Source organism: Hyaena hyaena, unplaced genomic scaffold (assembly GCF_003009895.1).
Source record: "Hyaena hyaena isolate Hyena2069 unplaced genomic scaffold, ASM300989v1 scaffold_726, whole genome shotgun sequence".
Lineage (NCBI taxonomy): Eukaryota > Metazoa > Chordata > Mammalia > Carnivora > Hyaenidae > Hyaena > Hyaena hyaena.
Window position 1 is genome coordinate 354,773 of NW_024081358.1, and position 23,645 is coordinate 378,417.

The 23,645-nt window shown below is 38.2% G+C and overlaps 1 protein-coding gene across 1 annotated transcript in view; it reads right to left on the bottom strand.

Moving 5' to 3' along the window:
• Positions 1-1,453: 1,453 nt before the first annotated feature.
• FER (FER tyrosine kinase) overlaps positions 1,454-23,645 on the bottom strand; it is a 419,902-nt gene continuing 397,710 nt past the window's right edge. The window contains exons 19-20 of the mRNA XM_039217958.1: positions 3,079-3,201; positions 1,454-1,709 (exon numbers count right to left, since the gene is read on the bottom strand). Of these exons, the coding sequence (XP_039073889.1) occupies positions 1,564-1,709; positions 3,079-3,201 (269 nt within the window). The 3' untranslated portion in view covers positions 1,454-1,563. The remainder of the gene's footprint in view (positions 1,710-3,078; positions 3,202-23,645) is intronic.

Sequence of the window (23,645 nt, forward strand, 5' to 3'; positions counted from 1 at the left end):
CAGGCAGCAAACAGCCAGAGAGGGCAGGAGGGATTTTCTATCCCATCAGCTCTTCCAATGGATATAACCAAATGATCACTAAGGTGCTATTTATCTGGACACAGGCCTGAGCACTTATTAAAAACTCCCAAGCCACACTGACCCCTGAGCGTGACCATCTCTTATCCACATATTTATCCTGAGCAGCAACTATTTACATGACATGGGGTAGCTTCCCTGGATGCAGATAATATTCAGCCGTACAGAATCCTGCTTTTATCTGTGTCACATATTGTTCACAGGAAGCATCTCCAGAACGGTGGTTGCATACCTGTCAACGAGGATAAGGATTTCCAGGCAGCAGTGTAAGGGTACATGAGGGGGAAGCGGAAACAGGAGGATGTCCCTTGACTTATTAACCATTACTCCTGTGTATTGGTTGTGTGTGTGTGTGTGTGTGTATGCGTGTGCAGGTGCAAATGCCCGTGTGTACACACACGAATGTGTGCATGAACTAGAATCATGAAATTCTTTCAGCCGTGGAAACTGACACAAGTGAAGGGAATGTATTTCCAGAATGCCTCCTCTGAGGTGAAGGTACGGAACCAAAAGTAAGCTGTGATTTCCATGGACTTGTGCTTTGTAGTTTCTCGAAAAAGTTTTTTGGGGCCATTAAGAAATCTCTAAGTACGAACTTCTGAAAAACATTCCTTAGAATTTTTCTCGTATATTCAGATCATAAACTGTGTGTGTGTGTGTGTGTGTATGTGTGTGTGTAAAGGCCTAACTTTGATCAGAAGGCAGATTTTCTAATTTCCTCTTCCCTTAGATTGCTAGTCTAGCTGCTCCTCCTCCAGACCTCCCTCCTGTTCAAGTTTCCTTCATGCTGGCACAACTCTCAGAAACAGCTGCTGCTTCAGATCTAAGAGTGTGTTCTCTGGGGACATCTTGTGCATCACTGTCCAAAGCCAGGACAAAGGAGCAGGGCAACAGGAGTGTGATGCTGCTCACACTGTACTTATTTCTGGCCAAGAAAGAAAAGAAAAAAAAAAAAACAAAACAACCCTAAGAGATCCAACTAATTCTCAATATAAAATGATGTTTACAAATAGAATCTTGCCTTGGCAGAGCAAAGAGCCACTTTTGGTTGGAATGTGTCCTGCAAACATGGCATCACCAATGCTGCTTTTAGCACCGATTGAGTAGGGTCAGTAGCATAGGACAGTGGCCCATGAACTGTGCCTGAAGTAGAGAACCTTTGAGAAACATCAGTGGTTCTGGTGAGAATAAGATCTGATCTTCCCTCACACTGAGAGACTGTGCTTATCTATTTACAATGGTCTGAAATGGCAGGATTGCTGTGGTGAGCACACAGAGCCCTTGGTGAGAGTGTCTGTTTTTTGAATACATTTGCCTTTGCCCCGCCCCCCCTTTTTGTAAGTGGCACACATTTAAAAAACAGTTAATAACAAAAACCACCTTAGAAAACTGTTGTAGGTAATGTGGTATAAACTCAACGTTAACGAGAAGAACAATGTCACTCTGCTGGAGGACCAGGTCCTGGAGCTTGTTGGCACTGGTCCGTCACTGAGTGATTTTCCTCTTGATGATAGCCAGCTCTTTCTGAAGGTCACTGAACTTGGGGCGGTTTTCAGGTTTATAATCCCAACACTTCATCATAATTTTAAAAATGTCCTCTGGGCAATGCTGAGGGGCTGACATTCGGTATCCTGAAGACCCAAGGGGAACAGAACAGAGAATTTATAATGGGGAGAAGATACAAATGTTCACACAGGGCATTATGCAGTTTGTACACTTGAGTACCTTATGTGTAGGTGGAATAGAAACAAAAACCTATTTCAGGGCAAGCTGACTCTCGTTTTCTACAAGGGATACAGAATTCAGTATTACAGAGCCATCAAATTATCTCCTAGCCTGAATAAGTTATTTTTCATGTGTTCATTTTTCACAAAGTCTGAGGTAAGAAAGATCATATACTAAAATGTATATTTTAGTTGCTCTAAATATTTGCTTTTGCTTTTAGAACTTGCTTTCAGATGCTGTGGGGAGAGTTTTAAAAAACTGTACAGTCCAGGTTTTTGAAGATGAAGAGAGAATGAGGATTTCAGAAACACTAATTTAAAAATGATAGTTCTACTCCTGCACAGCCCGAGAAGAATCTTTAATTCAAAGCGGTCTGGCACTATTGGGGGCAGCACTTATGTGCCTGTGTGTGTTATCTCAGGAAGTTAGATACCGTGAGAGGAAAGAAGGGAGCTGGGAAGGCCTCGTGCTGTGCCCAGCCTCCTCGGGAGGGGCCTAAAGCTAGGACATTACCAGTTTGTCAAAAGCATTCTTGCCGTTGAGACTAGTATGTCACTATCGCCGGTTTATTCCTCTTTCTGTTTTGGGAACCCATATGATTTCTTCAGAAATGTTACAACACTTTGGGGCCCCTGGGTGACCTAGTAGGTTGAGGGTCTTACTTTGGCTCAGGTCATGATCTCATAGTTCATGAGTTTGAGCCCTGCATCTGGCTCTGTGCTGACAGCTCAGAACCTGGAGCTTGGATTCTGTGTCCACCACCCCCTCCCCCACCTTCTCTCTGCCCCTCCCCTACTTGTGTTCTCTCTCTCTCAAAAATAAAAAAGCATTAAAAAAAAAAAAAGACATGTTACAAAACTTTCAAAAACTTCTCTCTAAAGCCCAACTACACTTCAACTTACAATACTACTGATAGTGTTTATTTGGCACAGAAGAAAAAGTAGAAGGTTAAGGAACACTAGTCTATTTTCCCTGAAGACCGTGAATGGCACACCTTGCAGATGTCATGCCAGGCAGGGAGAATGGAAGACAAGTCTAGCTCTATTTGTAAACTGTTGGAATCTTTAAAAGTTTTTCTGTTGTAGTTGTTGGTATTTGTTATACAAGAGCCACACCATCCATGGGATGCAAAAGCAGTCTTAACAACACCTCTGCTGTCTGTTTACACACCCAAGTAGTATGTACCTTCCTTCCCCTAAGAAATCCACGCGCACGGCATCAGCACTGCCCCTGGGGGCTGGATGTGAACACTGCTACCCGGGGTCTTGGGTTTACCTTTTTCCACTTGTTCCCGTGCTTGCTGATTGGTCATTCCAGGGTACGGGCAGACCCCCAGGCTGAAGGTCTCCCAGAGGAGGATGCCAAAGCTCCACACGTCACTCTCAGAACTGTATCTCCCTGGGGGGCGAACGAAACCATACCCCGGTAAGTGAGTAAGTAGGTGAATATTTCTGGTGATGAACATCTTTGTCAGTCTCATGTTCACATATTTAAACTTACCAAAGGAATGCAATAACTAATGATCTTACTTCTTCACTAGTTTAGCTTTCCAGACTAGTAGTAATATTACCAACTAAATGAATAGTCTTCAGGCTGCTAGCTTAACAAAACCAGCTTTCAAAGCACTTATCCCCACCAAGAACAAATATTTAGCCAGCATGGAGGCTAACTTTCCCTGTGTTATCTAAATGAGAAAACTAGATTTTATATATATATATTATATATTGTGTATATATATATACACAATATATAATATATATTTCTACTTATGTATCTATATACATATAATTATATATTTATATAAATATATGTTTAAATATATAATATATTTAATTTATATATATAATTTTATATATAAGATATAAATTTGTACATATCAATGCCTAGGAGACTGAGTCAGATTTCTGCAATTTTATCTTGTGCCTGCATTATTTTCTTTCCATTAAAATTACAAGCAGACTTAAAGCAATAATGAAAGTTTCTTAACTTCAATTTTTTACCCGTCACTGTTTACAGATATTCCTACATCCTTAAAAGTCTCATTTTCTCTACTGTTTTATTTATGGAAAATACATTTTTTCCTGTGTAGTTTGAATAGGGTAGAATTAACATAGCTGGCTGATAAAAACAACTTCTTTAAATTATATGGTGCCTTGTTTTGTCAAAATATCTTGGTGCACCTGTTGTACTGAGCTACATGAGCTAAGCTCTTTGGTTTTTTTTTTTTTTTTTCTTTTTTTTCTTTTTTGGGTAGTCTTCTAGAGAAGCATGGAGATAAAAGCTCCAGATGCCTTCTGGAGATAGATGTGAAATCAAGGAGGGAAACCAAAAAATCCTTTCCATTCTCCAAGAGGCTAAGAATTTAAGGATTTTCACTACGTATTTGTATTTTTAATTCTTTACTTTAATTTTACATAGAGTACATATACTCTCATAACAAAACCCCATTTGCAGTGGTAGAAGGATCCTTAAAGGATTTCATTTCTATCCCCACTGGAAGCCACTAGCCCTAGCTCTGCCACTCCAGGATTATAAATGTCCCTCTGCTAAAAATGTCTTGTTACTTTAAGACAAGATGGCCTTTTCTCTTTCTTGAACGAAGTGAAATGAGAATGAGAGTATGCCTACGCTTTTATAACTGCTGTGACATCAGAGTCTAGTGTGTACTTGCTGATGATCTCCTCCAGCTGTGCGAATTAGCTTCCTTCGTACGAGAGCATATTTATGGAAATTCACTATGCTGTTTGGTAGAAAGATTAGTTTTCTTGTCTGCATATCAACTCTTTTCATGTTTGCCATCCAGTAATTCAATACTTTTCATGAAAGTCATTCAATGACTACAAGTTAAAATTAATTCTTGAAGAAAGTAAAAGGTATACAGAGCCAAATTCTTTTTGTAAGATAGTATCTGGGCACAGATCAAGAAAAGCATGTTGTATGTAAACCACGATCATGCTCCAGAAGTGAAAGTTAATAACCTAATTCTACAACCTTGACCTTAAACCTGGTTTTGCTGGATAATTTAAATTTATTTTCAAATATAGTTTTAATTTATCTACTTATTTTAATGAGGTATAATTGATACATATTATATTAGTTTCAGGTGTACAAAATAATCCAATATTTGTATATACTGCAAAATGATCAATACAGTAAGTCTAATGGACATCCACTGCTATACTTGGTTACAAAATTTTTTTCTTATGAGGAAAACTTTAAAGATTTACTGCCTTAGCAGCTTTCATATGTGCAATACAGTTTTATCAACTATAGTTACCATGTTCTGCTTTATATACCCATAATTTATTTCACAACTAAAAATTTTACCTTTTGAATCCCTTCACCCATTTTACCCATCCCCTACTTCTAGCAACCACCAATCTGTTCTCTGTTTCTATGACCTTGGTTATCATAACAAAAAAAAAGATTTCACATGAAAGTGAGAACATATGTTATTTATCATTATCTGACTTGTTTCACTGAGCCCAAGGAGCTCAAGATCCATCCATGTTGTCACACATAGCAAGATGTTATTTTTTTATGGATGAATAATATTCCATTGTATATGTATACCACAGTTTTCTTTATGCATTTATCTGTCAGTGGACACTGTTTACCTATTGTAGCTACTGTAAATAATGCTGCAATGAACATGGGGTATACATCTCTTTGAGTTAGTGTTTTCTTTCTCCTCAAAAAAAAAAAAAAATACACAGAAATGGAAATGCTATATCATATGGTAGTTCTATTTCTAATTTTTTCAGGAATCATCATACAGTTTTCCATAGTGGTTATTCTATAAATACTTCCACCAAGAGTGTACAAAGTTTCCCTTTCTTCACATCCTAGCAAACACGTTACTTCTTGTCTTTTTGATTATGGTCATTGTAACAGTTGTGAGGTGATCTCATTGTGGGTGTTTTTTTTGTGTGTGTGTGTTGTTTTTTTGTTTTTGTTTTTTTTTTTGTACAATGGTATTAGAATGCTACTGACTATATTCCCTATGCTCTACCTTCCATCTGTGTGACTTACTCATTCCAATACTGGGAGCCTGTACTTCCTATTACTTTTCATCCATTTTGCCCATCCCCCAAACATCTCCCCTCTGGCAATTAACAGCTTGTTCTCTGTGTTTATGGGTGTTTTCCTGCCTTTTTTTATTTTTAGATTAAACAAATAGGTGAAATCATATGGTATTTGTCTTTCTCTGACATAATTCACTTATCATAAAACTCTCTAGATCCATCTGTGTTGTCACAAATGGCATATGTATGTGTGCCACACATACGCACCACATCTTCTTTATCCATTCATCTATCAATGGAATGTAGGTTGCTTCTTTAAAAAATTTTTCTAATATTTATTTATTTTGAGAGGAAGAGAGACAGAGCGTGATCAGGGAACAGGCAGAGAGAGAGAGAGTTAGGGAGGCACAGAATCAAAGCAGGCTCCAAGGTCCAAGCTGTCAGCACACAGCCCAACGTGGGGCTTGAACCCATGGATTGTGAGATCATAACCTGATCTGAAGTCAGATGCTGAACCGACTAAGCCACCTAGGTGCCCCCCTTTAGACTGTGTATACCTTGGCTTCTGTAAATAATGCTGCAATAAACAAAGGGGTGCATACATCTTTTCTAATGAGTGTTTGCTTTTTCTTGCGATAACAGGAGTGGAATTAACGGATCATTTTTTAAGTTATTTGAGGAACATCTAAATTGTCTACCACAGTGGCTGTACTAATTAATATTCCTACCAGTAGTGCAAAGGGTTCCCTTTTCTCCACATTCTTGCCAACACTTATTTCTTTTTGACTCTAGCCATTCTTACAGGTGTAAGGTGATACCTCATTGTGGTTTTGATTTGCATTTCCTTGATGATTAGTGATAAAGAGCATCTTTTCATGTGTCTGTTGGCCATCTGTATATCTTGGGAAAAAAAATCTGTTCAGGTCCTCTGCCCATTATTTAATCAGCTGTGTGTGTGTGTGTGTGTGTTTGTGCATGCACACGTGTGTATGTGTGTGTTGAGTTGTATAAGTTCTAAATGTACTTTGGATATTAAACCCTTCTCATTTGCTAATACCTTCTCCCATTCGGTGGGCTGCCTTTTTGTTTTGTTGATGGTTTTCTTTGCTGTAAGGAAGCTTTTTATTTTGGTGTAGTCCCAACAGTTCACTTTTGCTTTTGTTTCCTTTGCCTGAGGATGGATATATATATTTATCCATATATATAACCATATTTATATATAAATATAAATATGTATTATATATTATATATAATATATATAAATATATATATAAATATGGATATATATACATATATAAATGTTGCTAAGGCTGATATAAAAAATATTACAGCCTATGTTTTCTTCTAACCATCTTGTGGTTTCAGATCACACATTTAGGTCTTTATTTTGAGTTTATTTTTCTGTATGGTGTAAGAAAGTGGTCTAGTTTCATTCTCTTGGCTGAAGCTACTTAGTTTTCCTCGCACCGTTTATTAAGAAGATGATCTTTTCCTTATTGTTCCCTTCGTTATAGATTAATGGACCATATAAACATGGGTTTATTTCTGAACTCTTTTCTGTTCCATTGATCTATGTGTCTATTTTTGTAACAGTACTATACTGTTTTGATTATTACAGCTTTGTAGGACATCTTGGAATCTAGGATTGTGATACTTCTAGCTTTGTGCTTCTTTCTCAATACTGCTTTGGCCGTTCTTGGTCTTCTGAGGTTCCAAACAAATTTTAGGATTATTTGTTCTAGTTCTGTGAAAAATATTATTGCTTTTCTGATAGGGATTGCATTGAATTTGTATATTACTTTGGGTAGTATGGACATTTTAACAATATTATTTCTTCCAATCCATGAGCATGGTATGTCTTTTCATTTGCTTTTGTCACCTTCAATTTCTTTCATCATTTTTTTTTTTATAGTTTCAGAATATAGACCTTTCACTTCCTTGGTTAAGTTTCTTTCCAAGAAACTTGTGGTGTTCATACTAACATTCACAGTGATTGATTTGTGAATATTGAACAATCCCTGCACACCTAGAATAAATCCTACATGATTGTGGTGAATGATCCTTTTAATGTAATGTTTACTATGTAACGTTGTTAATGTTTTGTTGAGAGTTTCTGAATCTTTATCAGGCCTGTAGTTTTCTATTTTTGTAGTGTCTTGGTCTGGTTTTGGTATAAAGGTAATGTTGGCCTAATAGAATTTCTTTCCTCTTCTGTTTCTTGGAGTAGTTTGAGAATATAGGTATTAACGTTTATTTAAATGTTTGGTAGAATTCACCTGTGAATCCGTCTGGTTCTGGACTTTTGCTTGTTGGGGGTTTTTTGATTACCAATGCAATTTGGTTACTAGCAATGGTCTGTTCAGACTTCCTATTTATTCTGGATTCAGTTTTAGAAGATGATATGCTTCTAGGAATTTATCCGTTTCTCCAAGGTTGTCCAATTTGTTGGCGTGTAATTTTTGATAGTATTCTGTTAGAATATTTTGTATTTCTGTCATCTTGGTTGTTCCATCTCTTTCATTTCTGATTTTATTTACTTGGGTACTCTCTTTCTCTTGATGCATCTGGCTAAAGGTTTAGCAATTCTGTTTATCTCTTCCTAGAGCCAGATCTTGGTTTCATTGATTTTTTTTTTCTATTGCTTTTTTAAGTCTCTATTTCATTTGCTTGTACTCTGATCTTTATTATTTCCTTTTTTCTACTAACTCTAGGCTTTGCATGTTCTTATTTTTCGAGTTACTTTAGATGTAAGGGCAGATTGTTTACTTGAGATTTGTTTTTTGTTTCTTGAAGAAGATCTGTATTCCTATAAATTTCCCACTTAGAACTGTTTTCACTGTATCTCAAAGATTTTGAAGTATTGTTTTAAGTTTCATTGTCTCCGTGTATTTTTTTTAATGTTTATCTTGAGGTGGGGGGGACGGACGGAGGGAGGGAGGGAGAGAGGGAGAGAACTACAGTAGGGGAGGGGCAGAGAGAGAGAGACACACACACACACACACACACACACACACACACAGGATCTGAGGCAGGCTCTGCACTGAGAGTGGAGAGCCTGATGTGGGGCTCAAACTCACAAACCATTAGGTCATGACCTTAAATGATTGAGCCACCCAGGCACCCCATCATTGTCTCCATGTATTTTTTACTTCCTCTTTGATTTTTTTTCATTGAATCATTGCTTGCTTAGTAGCATGTTGTTCAGGCTCCATGTGTTTGTGCTTTTCTAGTGTTCTTCTTGTAATTGATTCCTAGTTTCATACTGTTGTGATCAGAAAGATACATGATATGATATGTCTTCTTAAATTGAGACATGTTTTGTGGCCTAATGTGATCTATTCTGGAGACTGTTCCATGTGCACTTGAAAAGAAGTTAAATTCTGTTGCTTTTGGATGGAATGTTCTGTATACATCAGTTAAGTCCATTGGTCTATTGTGTTATTCAAATACATTGTTTCTTTATTGATTTTATGCCTGGATGATCTATCCACTGATGTAGATAGGGTGTTAAAGTCCCCAACTGTTATTGTATTACTGTCAATTTCTCCCTTTATGTCTGTTAATATTTGTTTTATGTATTTAGGTGCCTCAAATTTGTATAGATATTTAGAACTATTATATCCTCTTGCTGGCTTGATCCCCTTATTATTATGTATTGCCATTTTTTGTCTTGTTATTGTCTTCATTTTAAAGTCTATTTTGTCCTACATAAGTATTGTTCTTTCCTGTTATAATTTTCTCCTAATTATGGCCTTTTCTACTTAAAGAAGCCCCTTTCATATTTTTTTTTTTTGTAAAACCAGTTTCGTGGTGATGAACTCCTTTAAATTTTGTCTGGAAAACTCTCTATTTCTTCTTGAATTCTGAATGATAACCCTGCCAGGTAGAGTCTTCTTGATTGTAGGTTTTTTTCTTTCAGTAGTTTAAATATCATCATGCGATTCTCTTCTGGCCTGCAGACTTACTGTTAAAAGATAAGCCAATAGCCTTATATATTATATGTTGCTTTTCTTTTGCTGCTTTAAAAATTCTTAATATTTAATCTTTGAAATTTTAGTTTTATGTGTCATGGTGTGGATCTCCTTTATCTTGTTTGGCGCTCTCTTGCTTCCTGAACCTGGATGTCTGTTTCCTTCCCCAAGTTACGTAAGTTTTCAGCTGTTCTTTCTTTCTTTTTCTTTTTTTCTTAGTTTATTGTCAAGTTGGTTTCCATATAACATCAAGTGCTCATCCCAACAAGTGCCCTCCTCCATGCCCATCACCCCCCTTCCTCTCTTCCCTACCCCCATCAGCCCTCAGTTTGTTCTCAGCATTCAAGAGTCTCTCATGGTTTGCTTCCCTCCCTCTCCCCAGCTATTTTTCCCCTCCTTCTCCCCCATTAGTTCCTCCTAATCCTCCTATACCTGCAAATATATGGTATCTGTCCTTCTCTGCCTGACTTATTTCGCTCAGCATAACACCCTCAAGGTCCATCCATGTTGCTACACATGGCCAGATTTCATTCTTTCTCATTGCCATGTAGTATTCCATCGTATAGATGAACCACATCATCTTGATCCATTCATCTGTTGATGGACACTTAGGCTCTTTCCATGTTTTAGCTATTGTGGAGAGTGCTGCTATGAACATTGGGGTACCTGTGCTCCTCTGCATCAGCACTCCTATATCCCTTGGGTAAATTCCTAGCAGTGCTATTGCTGGGTCCTAGGGGAGTTCTATTGCTAGTTTCCTGAGGAACCTCCACACTGTTTTCCAGAGGGGCTGTACCAGTTTACATTCCCACCAACAGTGTAGGAGGGTGCCCGTTTCTCCACGTCCTTGTCAGTATCTAGAGTTCTCTGATTTGCTCATTTTAGCCACTCTGACTGGTGTGAGGTGGTATCTCAGTGTGGTTTTGATTTGTTATTTCCCTGATGATTAGTGACACTGAGTACCTTTCCATGTGTCTGTTGGCCATCTGGATGTCCTCTTTGGTGAAGTGTCTATTCCTGTCTTCTGCCCATATCTTCACTGGATTGTTTGTTTTTCGGGTGTGGAGTTTGATGAGTTCCTTATAGATTTTGGATACTAGCCCTTTATCTGATACATCATTTGCATCTATCTTCCCATTCTGGCAGTTGCCTATTAGTTTTATTGATTGTTTCCTTTGTTGTGCAGAAGCTTTTAATCTTGATGAGGTCCCAATAGTTCATTTTTGCTCTTGATTCCCTTGCCTTTGGGGATGTGTCAAGTAAGAACTTGCTGAGGTTGAGGTCAAAGAGGTTGTTGCCTGCTTTCTCATCTAGGGTTTTGATGGTTTCCTGACTCACATTCAGGTCCTTGATCCATTTTGAGTTTATTTTTGTGTATAGTGTGAGAAAATGATCTAGTTCATTCTTCTGCCTGTTGCTGTCCAGTTCTCCCAGCACCATCTGTTAAAGAGGCTGTCTTTTTTCCATTGGATACTCTTTCCCGCTTTGTCAGAGATTAGTTGGCCATACATTTGTGGGTCTCATTTTGAGTTCCCTATTCTATTCCATTGGTCTTTGTGTCTATTTTTGTGCCATTCAGCTATTATTTCTTGGAATAGGTTTTCTGCCCTTTTCTCTTTCTGGAAACCCTATAATGCGAATATTTGTTTGCCTGATGTTAAAATCAGGGCTACAATCCCTTATCCTCTTTAAAATTTTTTTTTTTTTTTTTTTTTTACTTCTTGCTTTTCAGCTTGGGTGCTTACCATTACCCTGTCTTCCAGACTGATGATCTGTTCTTCTTTATCCCCTCTACATTTCTGTTGATTTTTCATTTTGGTCATGGTGTTCTTTGACTGAATGGTTCTCTTTTCATCTTCTATCTCTTAGTGAAGTTCTTACAAAGCTCATTCGGTCTTTTCTAGTCTGGTGCCCACCATTTGAACCCTTTGTCAAGTAGATTGGTTACCCCCATTTCATTTAGTCCTTTTTTCTTTTCTTCTTTTAATGTTTGTTATTATTATTATTTTTAAGAGAGAGTGCAAATAGGGGAGGGGACAGAAGTGGGCTCTGAGATGACAGCAGAGAGCCCTGTGTGAGGCTTGAACTCATGAACTGTGAGTTCACAACCCGAGCCAAAGTCAGATGCTCAATTGACTCAGCCACCCAGGCTCCCCATTTAGTTCTTCTTCTGAGGTTTTGTTTTGTTCTTTCATTTGGGGCATCTTCCTCTGTCTCCTCAATTTGCTTATCTTCCTGTGTTTATGTGAATGAGGCAAAATAGCTATGTCTCCTAAATTTGAGAACATAGTCTCGTGTACGGTCATTGCCTCTGTAGACTGTGTGTGCCTGGTGACTTTGGCTGGCTGGTTGGAGCGTTGGCTGATGTGGGCTGGCAGGGCCTGCCACTGTGCTGGACTTCCCTGCTGGGATGGGTGGAGCTGATGTGGTCATGGGCCAGAGCCATCCCAGACTCTCTGCAGAGAGGGTGCTCTGGCAGGACAGCTGAAGCTTAAGTAGAAATGGGCTAGGGTAGTCCTGGGCTCTGCACACAAAGGTCACCCTGGCTGAAGAGCTAAGGCTAGAGTGGGAACAAGCCTGGGGTGCTCAATGCAGGCAGACGGTACCCTGGTGGGGTGGTTGAAACTAAGGAAGGCATGGGCCTGGAGTCTTGGGTTGCTCTATGCAAGGGGCATCCTGGTGGGGTGGCTAAAACCAGGGAAAGGTGTGGTCTGGTGGGGCGGGGGGAGGGCACTCAGCACCAGGACTGCCCTACTAAGTCATCTGGAAGCAAAATAGTATGGGCCTGGTGAGCTTCAGGATGGATTGCACCTGGGTAATCTTGGTGGAACAGCTAGAGATGGAATGGGCACTAATGAGGGACACCCTGGTGTATGCTGTACTGGGGTTGCCTTGTTAGGAGGGTTTGGGCTGGTGTGGGCTAGGGGTTCAGGGTTCAATGAGGTAGGCTGGCTATCGAGGTGCAGGGGAATGCATACTATAGCACTTGCCGGCCCCTGTGATCTGGAGAGCGCTTCAGCAGCATCTATACCCTTTGGCAGAGTTATAGGGATGGATCTGTTATATTCTAGTTGCTCTTGTAAACCACAGCCTTTTTTTTTTTTTTTTTTTCCTTTTCAGTGTCCTAGGGTATCTGGGGGCATGTATATCATCGTGGCTTTGATTTATATTTTCCTGATGATTAGTGGTGTTGAGCATCTTTTCATATACTTATTGGCTATACTGTATGTCTTCTTTGGAAAACTGTCTATTCAGATCCATTTCTTAATTGTTTTTATGACACTGAGTTATATGAATTCTTTTATATACTTCAGATATTACTAACCTTTCATCAAATAAATGATTTGCAAATATTTTCTCCCATTTAGTAGGTTGCCTTTTCCTTTTGTTGATGCTTTCCTTTGCTGTGCTGAAACATTTAATCTGATGTAGTCCTATTACTTTATTTTGCTTTTTCTGCCTTTGCCTTTGGTGTAAAATCCAATAAACTGTTTCCAAGACCAAGTCAAGGAAATCACTGGCTATGTTTACTGTTAGAGGAGTTTTGTGGTTTTGAGTCTTATGTTCAAGCCTTGAATCCATTTTGAGTTATTTTTTGCGTATGATATAAGACAGTGGTCTCATTTCATTCTTTTGCACGTAATTGTGCAGTTTTCCCAGCACCACTTTTTGAAAAGACTGCCCCTTTCCTATTGTATATTGTTGGCTCCTCTGTTTTAAACTGATTAATCATAAATGCCTGGGTTTATTCCTGGGCCCTCCTGTTTCAGTGGCTTATGTATCTGTTTTTATGCCAGTATCATACTGTTGATTACCACAGCTTTTTAGTACAGTTTGACATCAGGGAGTAAAATACCTCCAACTTTGTTCTTTCTCAAGATTGCCTTGGCTATTCATGGTGTTTTGTGATTCCATACAAGTTTTAGAATTGTTCTATTTCTGTCAAAAAATACATTAAATCTGTAGATTGCTTAGGGTAGTACAGACATTTAACAATATTCTCATAATCCAGGAGCATGGAATATCTTTCCATTCATTTGTATAGTCTTGATTTTTTTTTCATTAATATCTTACAGCATTTGTGTAGAAGTCTTTCACCTCCTATGTTAAATTTATTCATAGTTGAGTCCTTTTGATGTAATTGTAAATGAGACTGTTTTCTTAATTTCTCTTTCTAATAGTTCATTTTAAGGTATGGAAATGCAAGATATTTTTGTATTTTGTATATTGTACCCTGCAACTTTACTGAATTAGTTCTAATAGTTTATTGGTAGAGTCTTTAGGATTTCTATATATAATACTGTCATCTGAAAATAGGGATAATTTTACTTCTTTTCCACTTGGGATACTTTTTATTTTATTAAGTTTATTTATTTTGAGAGAGAGAGAGTGTAAGTGGGGGAGGGGCAGAGAACTAGAGAGAGAGATTCCCAAGCAGGCTCTGCACTATTAGCACAGAGCCTGGCATGGGGCTTGAACTTGAAAACCATGAGACCATGATCTAAGCCAAAACCAGGAGTTGGATGCTTAACCAAATGAGCCACCCAGGTGCTCCTTATTTTATTCTTACCTAATTGCTCTGCCCACAACTTCCAATACTATGTTGAAGAAAAGTGGTTAAGAGTGGGAATCCTTGTCTTGTTCCTGATGTTAGTAAAGTTTTAGTTTTTCATTGTTGACTATGATGCTAGCTGTAGGTTTGTGTCATATATGGCCTATATTAAGTTCAGGTATGTTCTTTCTATACTCAGTTTGTTGAGATTTTATCATAAATGAATGTTGAATTTTGTCAAATGCGTTTTATGCATCTATTGAGATAATTTTTATCCTTCATTTTGTTAATATGGCATATCCCATTGATTGACTTGTGGATGTTAAAACATTCTTGCATCCCTAGAATAAATACCACTTGAATATGGTATATAACCTCTTAATGTATTGTTGAATTTGGTTTGCCAAACTTTTGGTGAGGAATTTTGCAGCTGTGTTCATATGGGATTTATGTAATCTTCCTTCATTGTGGTGTCTTTGGTTTTGATATCTGAGTAATGCCTTGTAAAATGACTTTTGGAAGCATTTATTCCTCTTGTATTTTTTTTGAAGTTATATTATATTCTTTTATTATTTTAAGTAGGCTTCACACCCATTGTGGGGCTTGAACTCATGACTCTGAGATTAACAGCTGCATGCTTTACTGACTAAGCCAGTTTTAAAGAAGAGTTTTAAAGAAGAATGAATACCAATCCTTTTAAATGTTTTGTAAGATTTATCAGTGAAATCATGTGGTCCTGGACTTTTGTTTGTTGCTTTTTTTACTAGTAAGAAAACTGAATCAGTAATTGGTTTGTTAAGATTTTCTGTTTCTTCATAATTCAGTCTTGATATGTTGTATATTTTTAACAATTTATCTATTTCTTCTACTTTGTGTTGTCGGCATATTGTTGTTCACAGTAGTCTTTTATGATCCTTGGCAGTTTTGTGGTTTCAGTTGTAACTTGTCTTTAATTTCTGGTTTTCTTTGAGTCCTCTCTTTATTCTTGGTCAGTTGAACTGAAGGTTTGTCAATTTTGTTTTTTTTTTTTTCGGAGAACAAGCTCCTAGTTTCACTGTTATTTTTTAAAATCTCTATTTCATTTATTTCTGCTATTATCTTTGTTATTTCCTTCCTTCTACTAACTTTGGGTTTCATTTATTCTTCTTTTTCTAGTTACTTGATATATAATGTTGAGAGTTTTCTTTTTGTTTATTCCCATGAACTTTCCTCTTAGGATTTCTTTTGCATCATCTCTTAAGTTTTGGTATGCTGTATTTCCTTTTGATTTGTCTCAAGGTATTTATTTTCTGATTGCTCTTTTGAGTTCTTCTTTAACCCACTAGGTTTTCAGTAGCATGTTGTTTAATGTCCCAGAAATTGTGAAATTTCATAGTAGTGTGGTCAGAAAAGATGCTCAATATGATTTCTATCTTCTTAAATTTATTAAGACTTGTTTTGTAGCCTAAGATATTATCTGTCCTGGAAAATGTTCCATGTGCACTTGAGAAGGATGTGTATTCTGTGGCTTTTGGATGAAATGTTCTGTATATGTCTATCAGGTCCATCTGGTCTAGTGTGTCATTTAAGGCCCCATATTTCCTTATTGATTTTTCAGTCTGGGTGATCTTTCCATTGATGTAAGTGGTGTATTGAAGTCATCTACATAATTCCTATTTCTGCCTTTACTCTGTTAATATTTGCTATATGTGTTTAGGTGAGTCTATATTGGCTACATAAATATTTACAAATGTTATATACTCTTTGCATTGGCCACTTTATCATTATATGGTGCCCTTTGTCCTTGATTACAGTACTTAAGTCTATTTGGTATGATATAAACATAACTACCTTAGCTTCCTTTTGATTTCCATTTGCATAAAGTATCTTCCTGTCTGTTTGCTTTGAGTGTTTGTATGTCCTTATATCTGCAGTGAGTTTCTTGTAGGCAGCACATAGATGAGCCTTGTTTTTGTTTTTCTTTTTATGCATTCAGCCAGTATGTGTCCTTTGATTGGAGAATTTTGTCTATTTACACTTAAGGTAATTGTTGATACATATGTACTTATTGCCAGTTTGTTAATTGCTTTCTGGCTATTTGTAATTCCTCTCTGTTCCTTTATTTTTCTCTTGTTCTTTTCCTTTGTCGTTTGATGACTTTCTTTAGTGGTATGCTTAAATTTCTAATTATCACTTGTGTATCAACAAAAGCTTTTTGCTTTGTAGTTACCATGAGGGTTATAAAAAACAACCTGTATTTATAACAGTCTATTTTAAGTTGATAACAAGGTTGAATGGATTCTAAAGCTCCAAAAAATACTTTCCCCTACAACATTTTGTTTTTGATGTCACAGTTGACATCTTTTTGTTACATTTACTTCTAACCTTCATACAAGCTTTGTAAATGGTGTATCTATTACCTTTACTATACATTTACCTTTATCAGTAAGATTTGTACTTTTGTGTGTTTTCTTGTTTCTAATAACCACCCTTTCTTTTCAGTTTAGATGTCCTTTTAACATCTCTTGTAAGGCTGGTTTAGTGGTGATGAACTCCTTAGCTTTTGCCTGTCTGGAGAACTCTGTGTCTCCTTCAACTCTAAATGATAATTTTGCCAGGTAGATCATTGTTGGTTGTAAAGGTTTTAGTTTCAGCACTACGAATACATTGTGCTGCTCTCTTCTGGTCTGCAAAGTTTCTGCCAGAAAATTTGCTGATAGTCTTATGGGGGCTCCCTTGTATGTAACAATTTGCTTTCCTCTTGCTGGTTTTAAGATTCTTTCCTTCTCTTTAACCTTTGACATTTTAATTATAATGCGTCTTGGTATGGATCTCTTTGGGTTCACTCTATTTGGAACTCAGTGCACCTGCTAGATCTTGGGTATCTGCTTTCTTCTCTAAATTAGGGAAGTTTTTTTTTTTTTAATATTTTTTATTTATTTCTAGGAGAGAGAGAGAGACAGCGTGAGCAGGGGAGGGTCAGAGAGAGAGGGAGATACAGACTCTGAAATTGGCTCTGGGCCCTGAGCTGGCAGTCAGCACAGAGCCCGACGCGGGGCCCGAACCTATGAACCGCGAGATCATGACCTAAGCGAAAGTCAGCCGCTTAACCGACTAAGCCACCCAGGCGCCCCTTTAATGGTGTTTTAGAGAGAGAGAGAGAGAGAGAGAGAGACAGAGCATGAGCAGGGGAAGGACAGAGAGGGAAACACAGAATCCGAAGCAGGCTCCAGGTTCTGAGCTGTCAGCACAGAGCCCAATGCAGGGCTCGCACCCACACACTGGGAAATCATGTATGATCTGAGCCAAAGTTGGATGGTTAACCGACTGTGCCACCCAGGCACCTCTAAATTAGGGCAGTTTTAAACCAATGTATCTTAATAAGTTTTCTATCCCTTACTCTCCCCCTTCTTCCTCTGGGAATTCTATAATACAAACGGTAGTCTGCTTGATAGTCCTTTAAGTACCTTGAGTTAACTTCACTTTTTAAAATTCTTTTTGGTGCTCTGAGTGGGTGAGTTCCACTGCTCTATCTTCAAGTTAACTGATCGTTTCATCTAGTCTCCTGGCACACCCCTCCAGTGTATTTTTTTTCTAGCTCAATTACTGCATTTTTCAGCTTTGTGACTTCTCTTTGGTACTTTGTTAGATTTTCTATCTCTTCATTGAAGTTTCTCACTATGTTCATCTGTTCTTCTCCTCAGTTTGGTAAGCATCTTTGTGATCATTACTTTGAAGTCTTTATCAGGTAAATAATTTATCTCTCTTTAACTAAAATTTTTTTTCCTGAGGTTTTCTTTTGTTCTTTCATTTGGAACATATTTCAATGTTTCTTCATTTTGCTTGACTTTGTGTCGGTTTTTATGCATTAGGTTAAACACCCACCTCTCCCAGTCTTGAAGAAGTAGCCTCATGTAATACATGAATGTCATCTATCAACTTTGCCCTAGCTCTTTGTTGTCTTCAAACCTTTGTGATTGACCATGTAGTCTATTTTGTTTTTAATAGCTCACAGTAGTTGAAAGTGTTCCTAGACCTACCAGTGTCCAAAAGAATCTCAGAACCAACACTGAGTTTGATTTGCAGCCAGAGCTGAAGCTACTGGCTAAGGTCCCACAGTCCTGTGGGACTACACATGTAAGTCCCATTGACCATCAGAGCCAGGTGACCTGGAGTTATCTCTTGGGCAGCAGTTGCAAAAATTGAGGCTCCAGGTGAGTCCATATGCTCCTTTATGGGAGATACCAATAAGGTGGAATGAGGTAGAGGGAGAGTGTAAAGATGGTCCACAGCCTATGTTACCTGAGCCTCTAGACTGACAAACCTGAAGGCTGTCTCTCAGTCTGAAATCCCTGGACAGGCAAATAACCTTCTTTCACAGTCAGCTGTTGGCGCAGTGCCTTGAGGAATGGTAGCTTGCCAAGAGCTCTCTCTTGATACAGTCTTATGGGACTCAAGAATGCAAGTCCTCCTTGGTCACCAGAGCCAGATCAAGGGGCATTCTCTGGATGGCAGTTCCCAAAACTGGAGCACCAGGTGTGTAAGAGCTTTCTGCTGAGAGATACGGTGCTCCAGAACACAACAAGGGCAGAGTGTACACATTGTGATTGCCCTCTAAGGCCTCTGGAAAGAATTATAGTCAGGTCTTAGATGTGTGTTCAGTTAGAAGCCTGCCCCTCTGATAAGCTAACAGGCCTCCTACAAAGAAAGGAAGAGCTCTTGGGCCTGTTGCCTCTTACTGTGTGCTATGGGTACTAGCTATTTAAGAACCTTTTCTCCATTGGTTACAGTCCTGTGGGATTTGTGAAAGTCAGTCCTGCTGACCACCACAATCCAGGTGATGTAAAGGTGTCCTCAGGTGGCATCTGCTAAAACCTGAGCACCAGACAAGAGTATAGGATCCTTTCTGGGAGACTCCAGCCAGCAAGATAGAGGGAGAGTGCAGAGATGGTGTCCACTGGCCTTTGTTTCTGGACAGAACCTCCATAGGCCTGTAAATGAGTACCATCATCAAGTCTGTCCTCAGGCCAAAGCTCCTGGAAAATCAAGTAAAGACTGTGGGTACACTGCTGTTTGTCAGGGCACCATGGTGGTAGCCTGCCAAGAACAATCTCCGGTTGTTACAGTCACATGGGACACAGGAATGCAAGCCCTCTGACCTCCAGAAACTGGTGATCCTGGGGTGTTCCCTGTGTGGCAGCTGCATAAACCAGAGCACTGGACATGTGTAAAACCTCCCCTATGAGAGATACTGGTGCCCTGAGGTGCGACGGAGGGAGAATGTGAAGGTGGCACTTGCCAGCCTCCATCCCTAGAAAGAATCCCTAGCCAAACCTCTAGATGTGTGTCAAATAAGATGACCTTAAGGCCTATACTTTAAGACTAGCAGATGAGCTTCCTTCACATCACCTGTCCATTGGCTGCTTCTGCTCTGAGCCCTAAGCAGGTGATTCCAAGCATGGAATTCGAAGAATTGTTTATACATTCTCTGTAGCCTTTTTGGTTGTCAACGGTAGCTGTTTTGTGAGCTCATTTCTCAGGTGCAGGTCTGAAATGCTGGGGAGCCTGATGTGTGTGGGCTTAAATAATTAGCTCCTCAGGGAGAAGCTCTAAGTTTTTAGTTCCCTCCTGCGTATGGTTCTCTGTGCTGGGGATGAGGTTTATGGTGAGGCCGTGTCTCAGCCTGTCTTACCTGCTATGATACATTTTCCCCCTTGTTTGCCCAATATATGGTAGTTGCTTTTAGCTAGCTTGTAGGTTTTTTTTTTTGTTTTTTTGAGAAAATTGTTCCATATGTAGCTGTAGACTTGGTGTACCTGTGAGAAGAGGTGTGACTTTGGAATGTTCCTATATTGTCATTTTGAACCAGAGCATTGTTGGGCAATTTTAATGGGTGAAGAGTAACTGGCAATTGTACCGAGTTTTGCTACTTTTCCATCTTATTTGAGCCTCACAATACCCTCACATGGGAAAGGTACTATCTCCTCATCTTGCAAATTAGAAATCATAGGCGCAGAGAGGCAGATGACTTGACAAGGTCATGCAACTAACGATGTAACTAGTGGAAATCTGGCCCTGATGGTTGATCCAGGACTCTTCACTATAAACCATGCCTCCCTCTCAGTTCAGAGAACTCAGTTATGTCATGCTAATTAAATTAGAGGATGCATCAGCCCCAAATTCTTAAGTGACCAAAGAAAAAATGTCTTTTGCAATTTTCTTTGATTATTTCTGAGTTCAAGAGGAGTACCCTATTTGCCCTTTACAAACAAACAAAGTACTTTTGGTAACAGCTATATTGAGGATGGTAGCAACATGTGCTGAAAAGGCTATTGAGTATGCTACCACTGTGCTTAAAAAGGCAGGGAAGAGGGGAGTTTGTGTGTGTGTGTGTATGTGCAATTATGTGTTGTGTGGCTAGAGATAGGTGGGAGAGGGGCTTATGTGTCACTCTAAGTCCTTTACTATTGCTTGAGAAAAAATAAGTATATTTGTCATTTTTTTAAAAAAAATGACGCAACAGTAATGACAAAATAATGGTGAAAGTTAAGTTTAACTCTGGGGCCATTAGGCAAAATTTCTTAGAGTTTCCTTAGACTGCAAGATTTTTCCATCAAACTTGCTCCCACATGTCATGGGAGACTTGGGCAGTATTTCAGCTACTCTGAGGCAAGAGAGAAGAAGAATCAGGAAAAGAAAAGTGGGAAAGAAAAGACCCTTGGAGAGGAGGCAAAATTTTACTACCAATCATAAAATAGTATAAAACATGAAAGGAGTATAACAAGAAATACGTTTTTCAATAGATACTTATATTTTTCACCCTTGTTAAACTCTGAAGGACTCCCTTACTGGGTTGGGTAATAAGTATTCTAGACTTCTTCCTCATCTACTGTTAAAAATCTCTCCTCCTTTGTCATGTAAATTGTTCTGCATTGTATTAAGTTAATATTAGAGACTGCCACAAAATCTCCCTCATTGCCAACCAAAGATCTTCATACCCCTTTTTATTATTTCAAATGCTGTAGGTCAGGTTCTATTGTGACAGTAGAGTTTTGATTTGTAAATACTTCAGTCAGCTTGAAATTCAACTACAATACATTTTGATTGAAAGGCATAATTTTACTTGGCATAACTGATTAACAGTAAGAAGACTTTCAAAGGCAGTGAGGAAGATCTGGCCAACAGGGTTACAGCAAATTCTAGAGACCTAGATTTCAGGGTCTCCCCAGTCCAGTTCCAGCCCCTCTGCAGTGATACTGTGTACGAACAGGAAGGGGTTAACAATGTTTTGTCACTTACAGAAAACGTCTGCATAAACAAGTTAAAATCTTTTATCCTGTGATGATTATTCACAGGAATATAATCTTAGAGTAGTAGCACTGTGGAAAATAGCAGGGCTGCCATTTTCTCTAGATTCTATGGGATAGTGGAATTAGTCTGTGATCATTAGAAAACTTATAAAAATTTCTCTTGCTAGCACAAGGGAAGACAAATTAGAGGATTAGTACCCTAGTGTTAAGTTAAAAAACTTCATGATTGGGAACTAGAACAACTTAGTCAATTGCTCACGATGACAACTACATATAACATATTCTCCATAGTATCATTAGTATCCAAAACACAAAACAGATCCTAGTATCTAAAGCAGCTCCAACTAACTTCAAATCCAATCCTAGAATTACCACATGACTTTTAGCATATATCCAGAATAACTAATAACAGGTACTCAAATCCTTAGAGACAAATGTTCATAGCAGCATTATTTTTAGTTAGCCAAAAGGTGAAAACTGCTCAAATATGAATCCAAAGATGAATGGATAAATGAATTATCATTATATACAATGGAATATTATTCAGCGATAAAAAAGAATGAGGTTAATTATAAATGCTACAACATGGATGAACTTCCAAAACATGAAAGTAAAAGAAGCCACAAACAGAAAGTCACATATAGGATGATTCCACTTATATGAAATACGCAATATTGGTAAATCCAAAGCAACAGAAAGTAGACATGTGTTTGCCAGTGGCTGCAGGGAAAGGAGGAATGGGGAGTAAACGGGTAAAGGGTATTATTTTGGAGTGATGAAAATGTTGGAATTACAAAGGGGTAGTGGTTGTACAACATTCTGAACTGTACTAAATACCACTGAATTATTCACTTTAAAATGGTTAATTTTATGTAATATAAATTTTACCTCACTCAAAAGCTTTGTTTTTATTTATTTATTTATTTTAATAAATGCTTGTTCATTTTTGAGAGAGACGGAAACACTGAATCTGAAGAAGGCTCTGATATGTCAGTACAGAGCCTGATGTGAGGCTTGAACTCACAAACTGTGAGATCATGACCTGAGCCATAGTCGGACGCTTAACCAACTGAGCCACCCGGGTACCCCTAAAAGCTTTGTTTTTAATTTAGGCATTGAATTAAGACATTTATAAATGCCTTATTATTTTTTGTGATGAAGTAAATTTTCATTTTGAATCAATAAAGAATCATTTTATGATTTTTCAGTGAAAAACATACAATATCCATTCACCAAACCATGGGTCACATGCTGCTTCCCTTAATGAGAATGTAATTTATAACTTAAAGTACAATCTGTCTCCCTTTAATTCTTGAAATGTCACCCATCTTGTTATAGCCCATTTTATCTCAACCACAGATAACACAACCTGTATTTATTTCCATTTAAAATGACACAAGAAATTCCCTGCTGTTTTAAAATGTAACTCCCATCTCTCTCTCCAACATTTATACAAGTTCCAGAGACTAAAATGCGAAAGAACCATGTCAGTTTTCAGAGTGAGAAACTATAGAGTTGACAATATTTTAAAACCTATTATTAGGGGCACCTGTGTGGCTCAGTCGGTTGATCATCCGACTTTGGCCCAGGTCATGATCTCATGCATGGTTCATGAGTTCGAGCCCTGCGTCAGGCTCTGTGATGACAGCTCAGAGCCTGGAGCCTGCTTTAGATTCTGTGTCTTCCTCTCTCTCTTTGTCCCTCCCCTAGTCACACAAACACGCTCTCTCTCAAAAATAAACATTAAAAAAAATTTAAAACCTGTTATTAGATGAGGTTATTATACCAATTAGAAGACATCCAAAAGCAATGGTCCAGAGCCACAACAACCTTTTATTAGTCAAATTATACAGTGAATGTAAAGTAAAAATAATCATTTTTTGGATTAAAACCCCCCTCAGATATACAGTCCTATTTAAAAGTGCTTGGGAAGTATATCCATCTTTTAAATCTAGCAATCTTACATAACGAAATTTGATCAACAAAGCCAATGAATTAGGTTTCT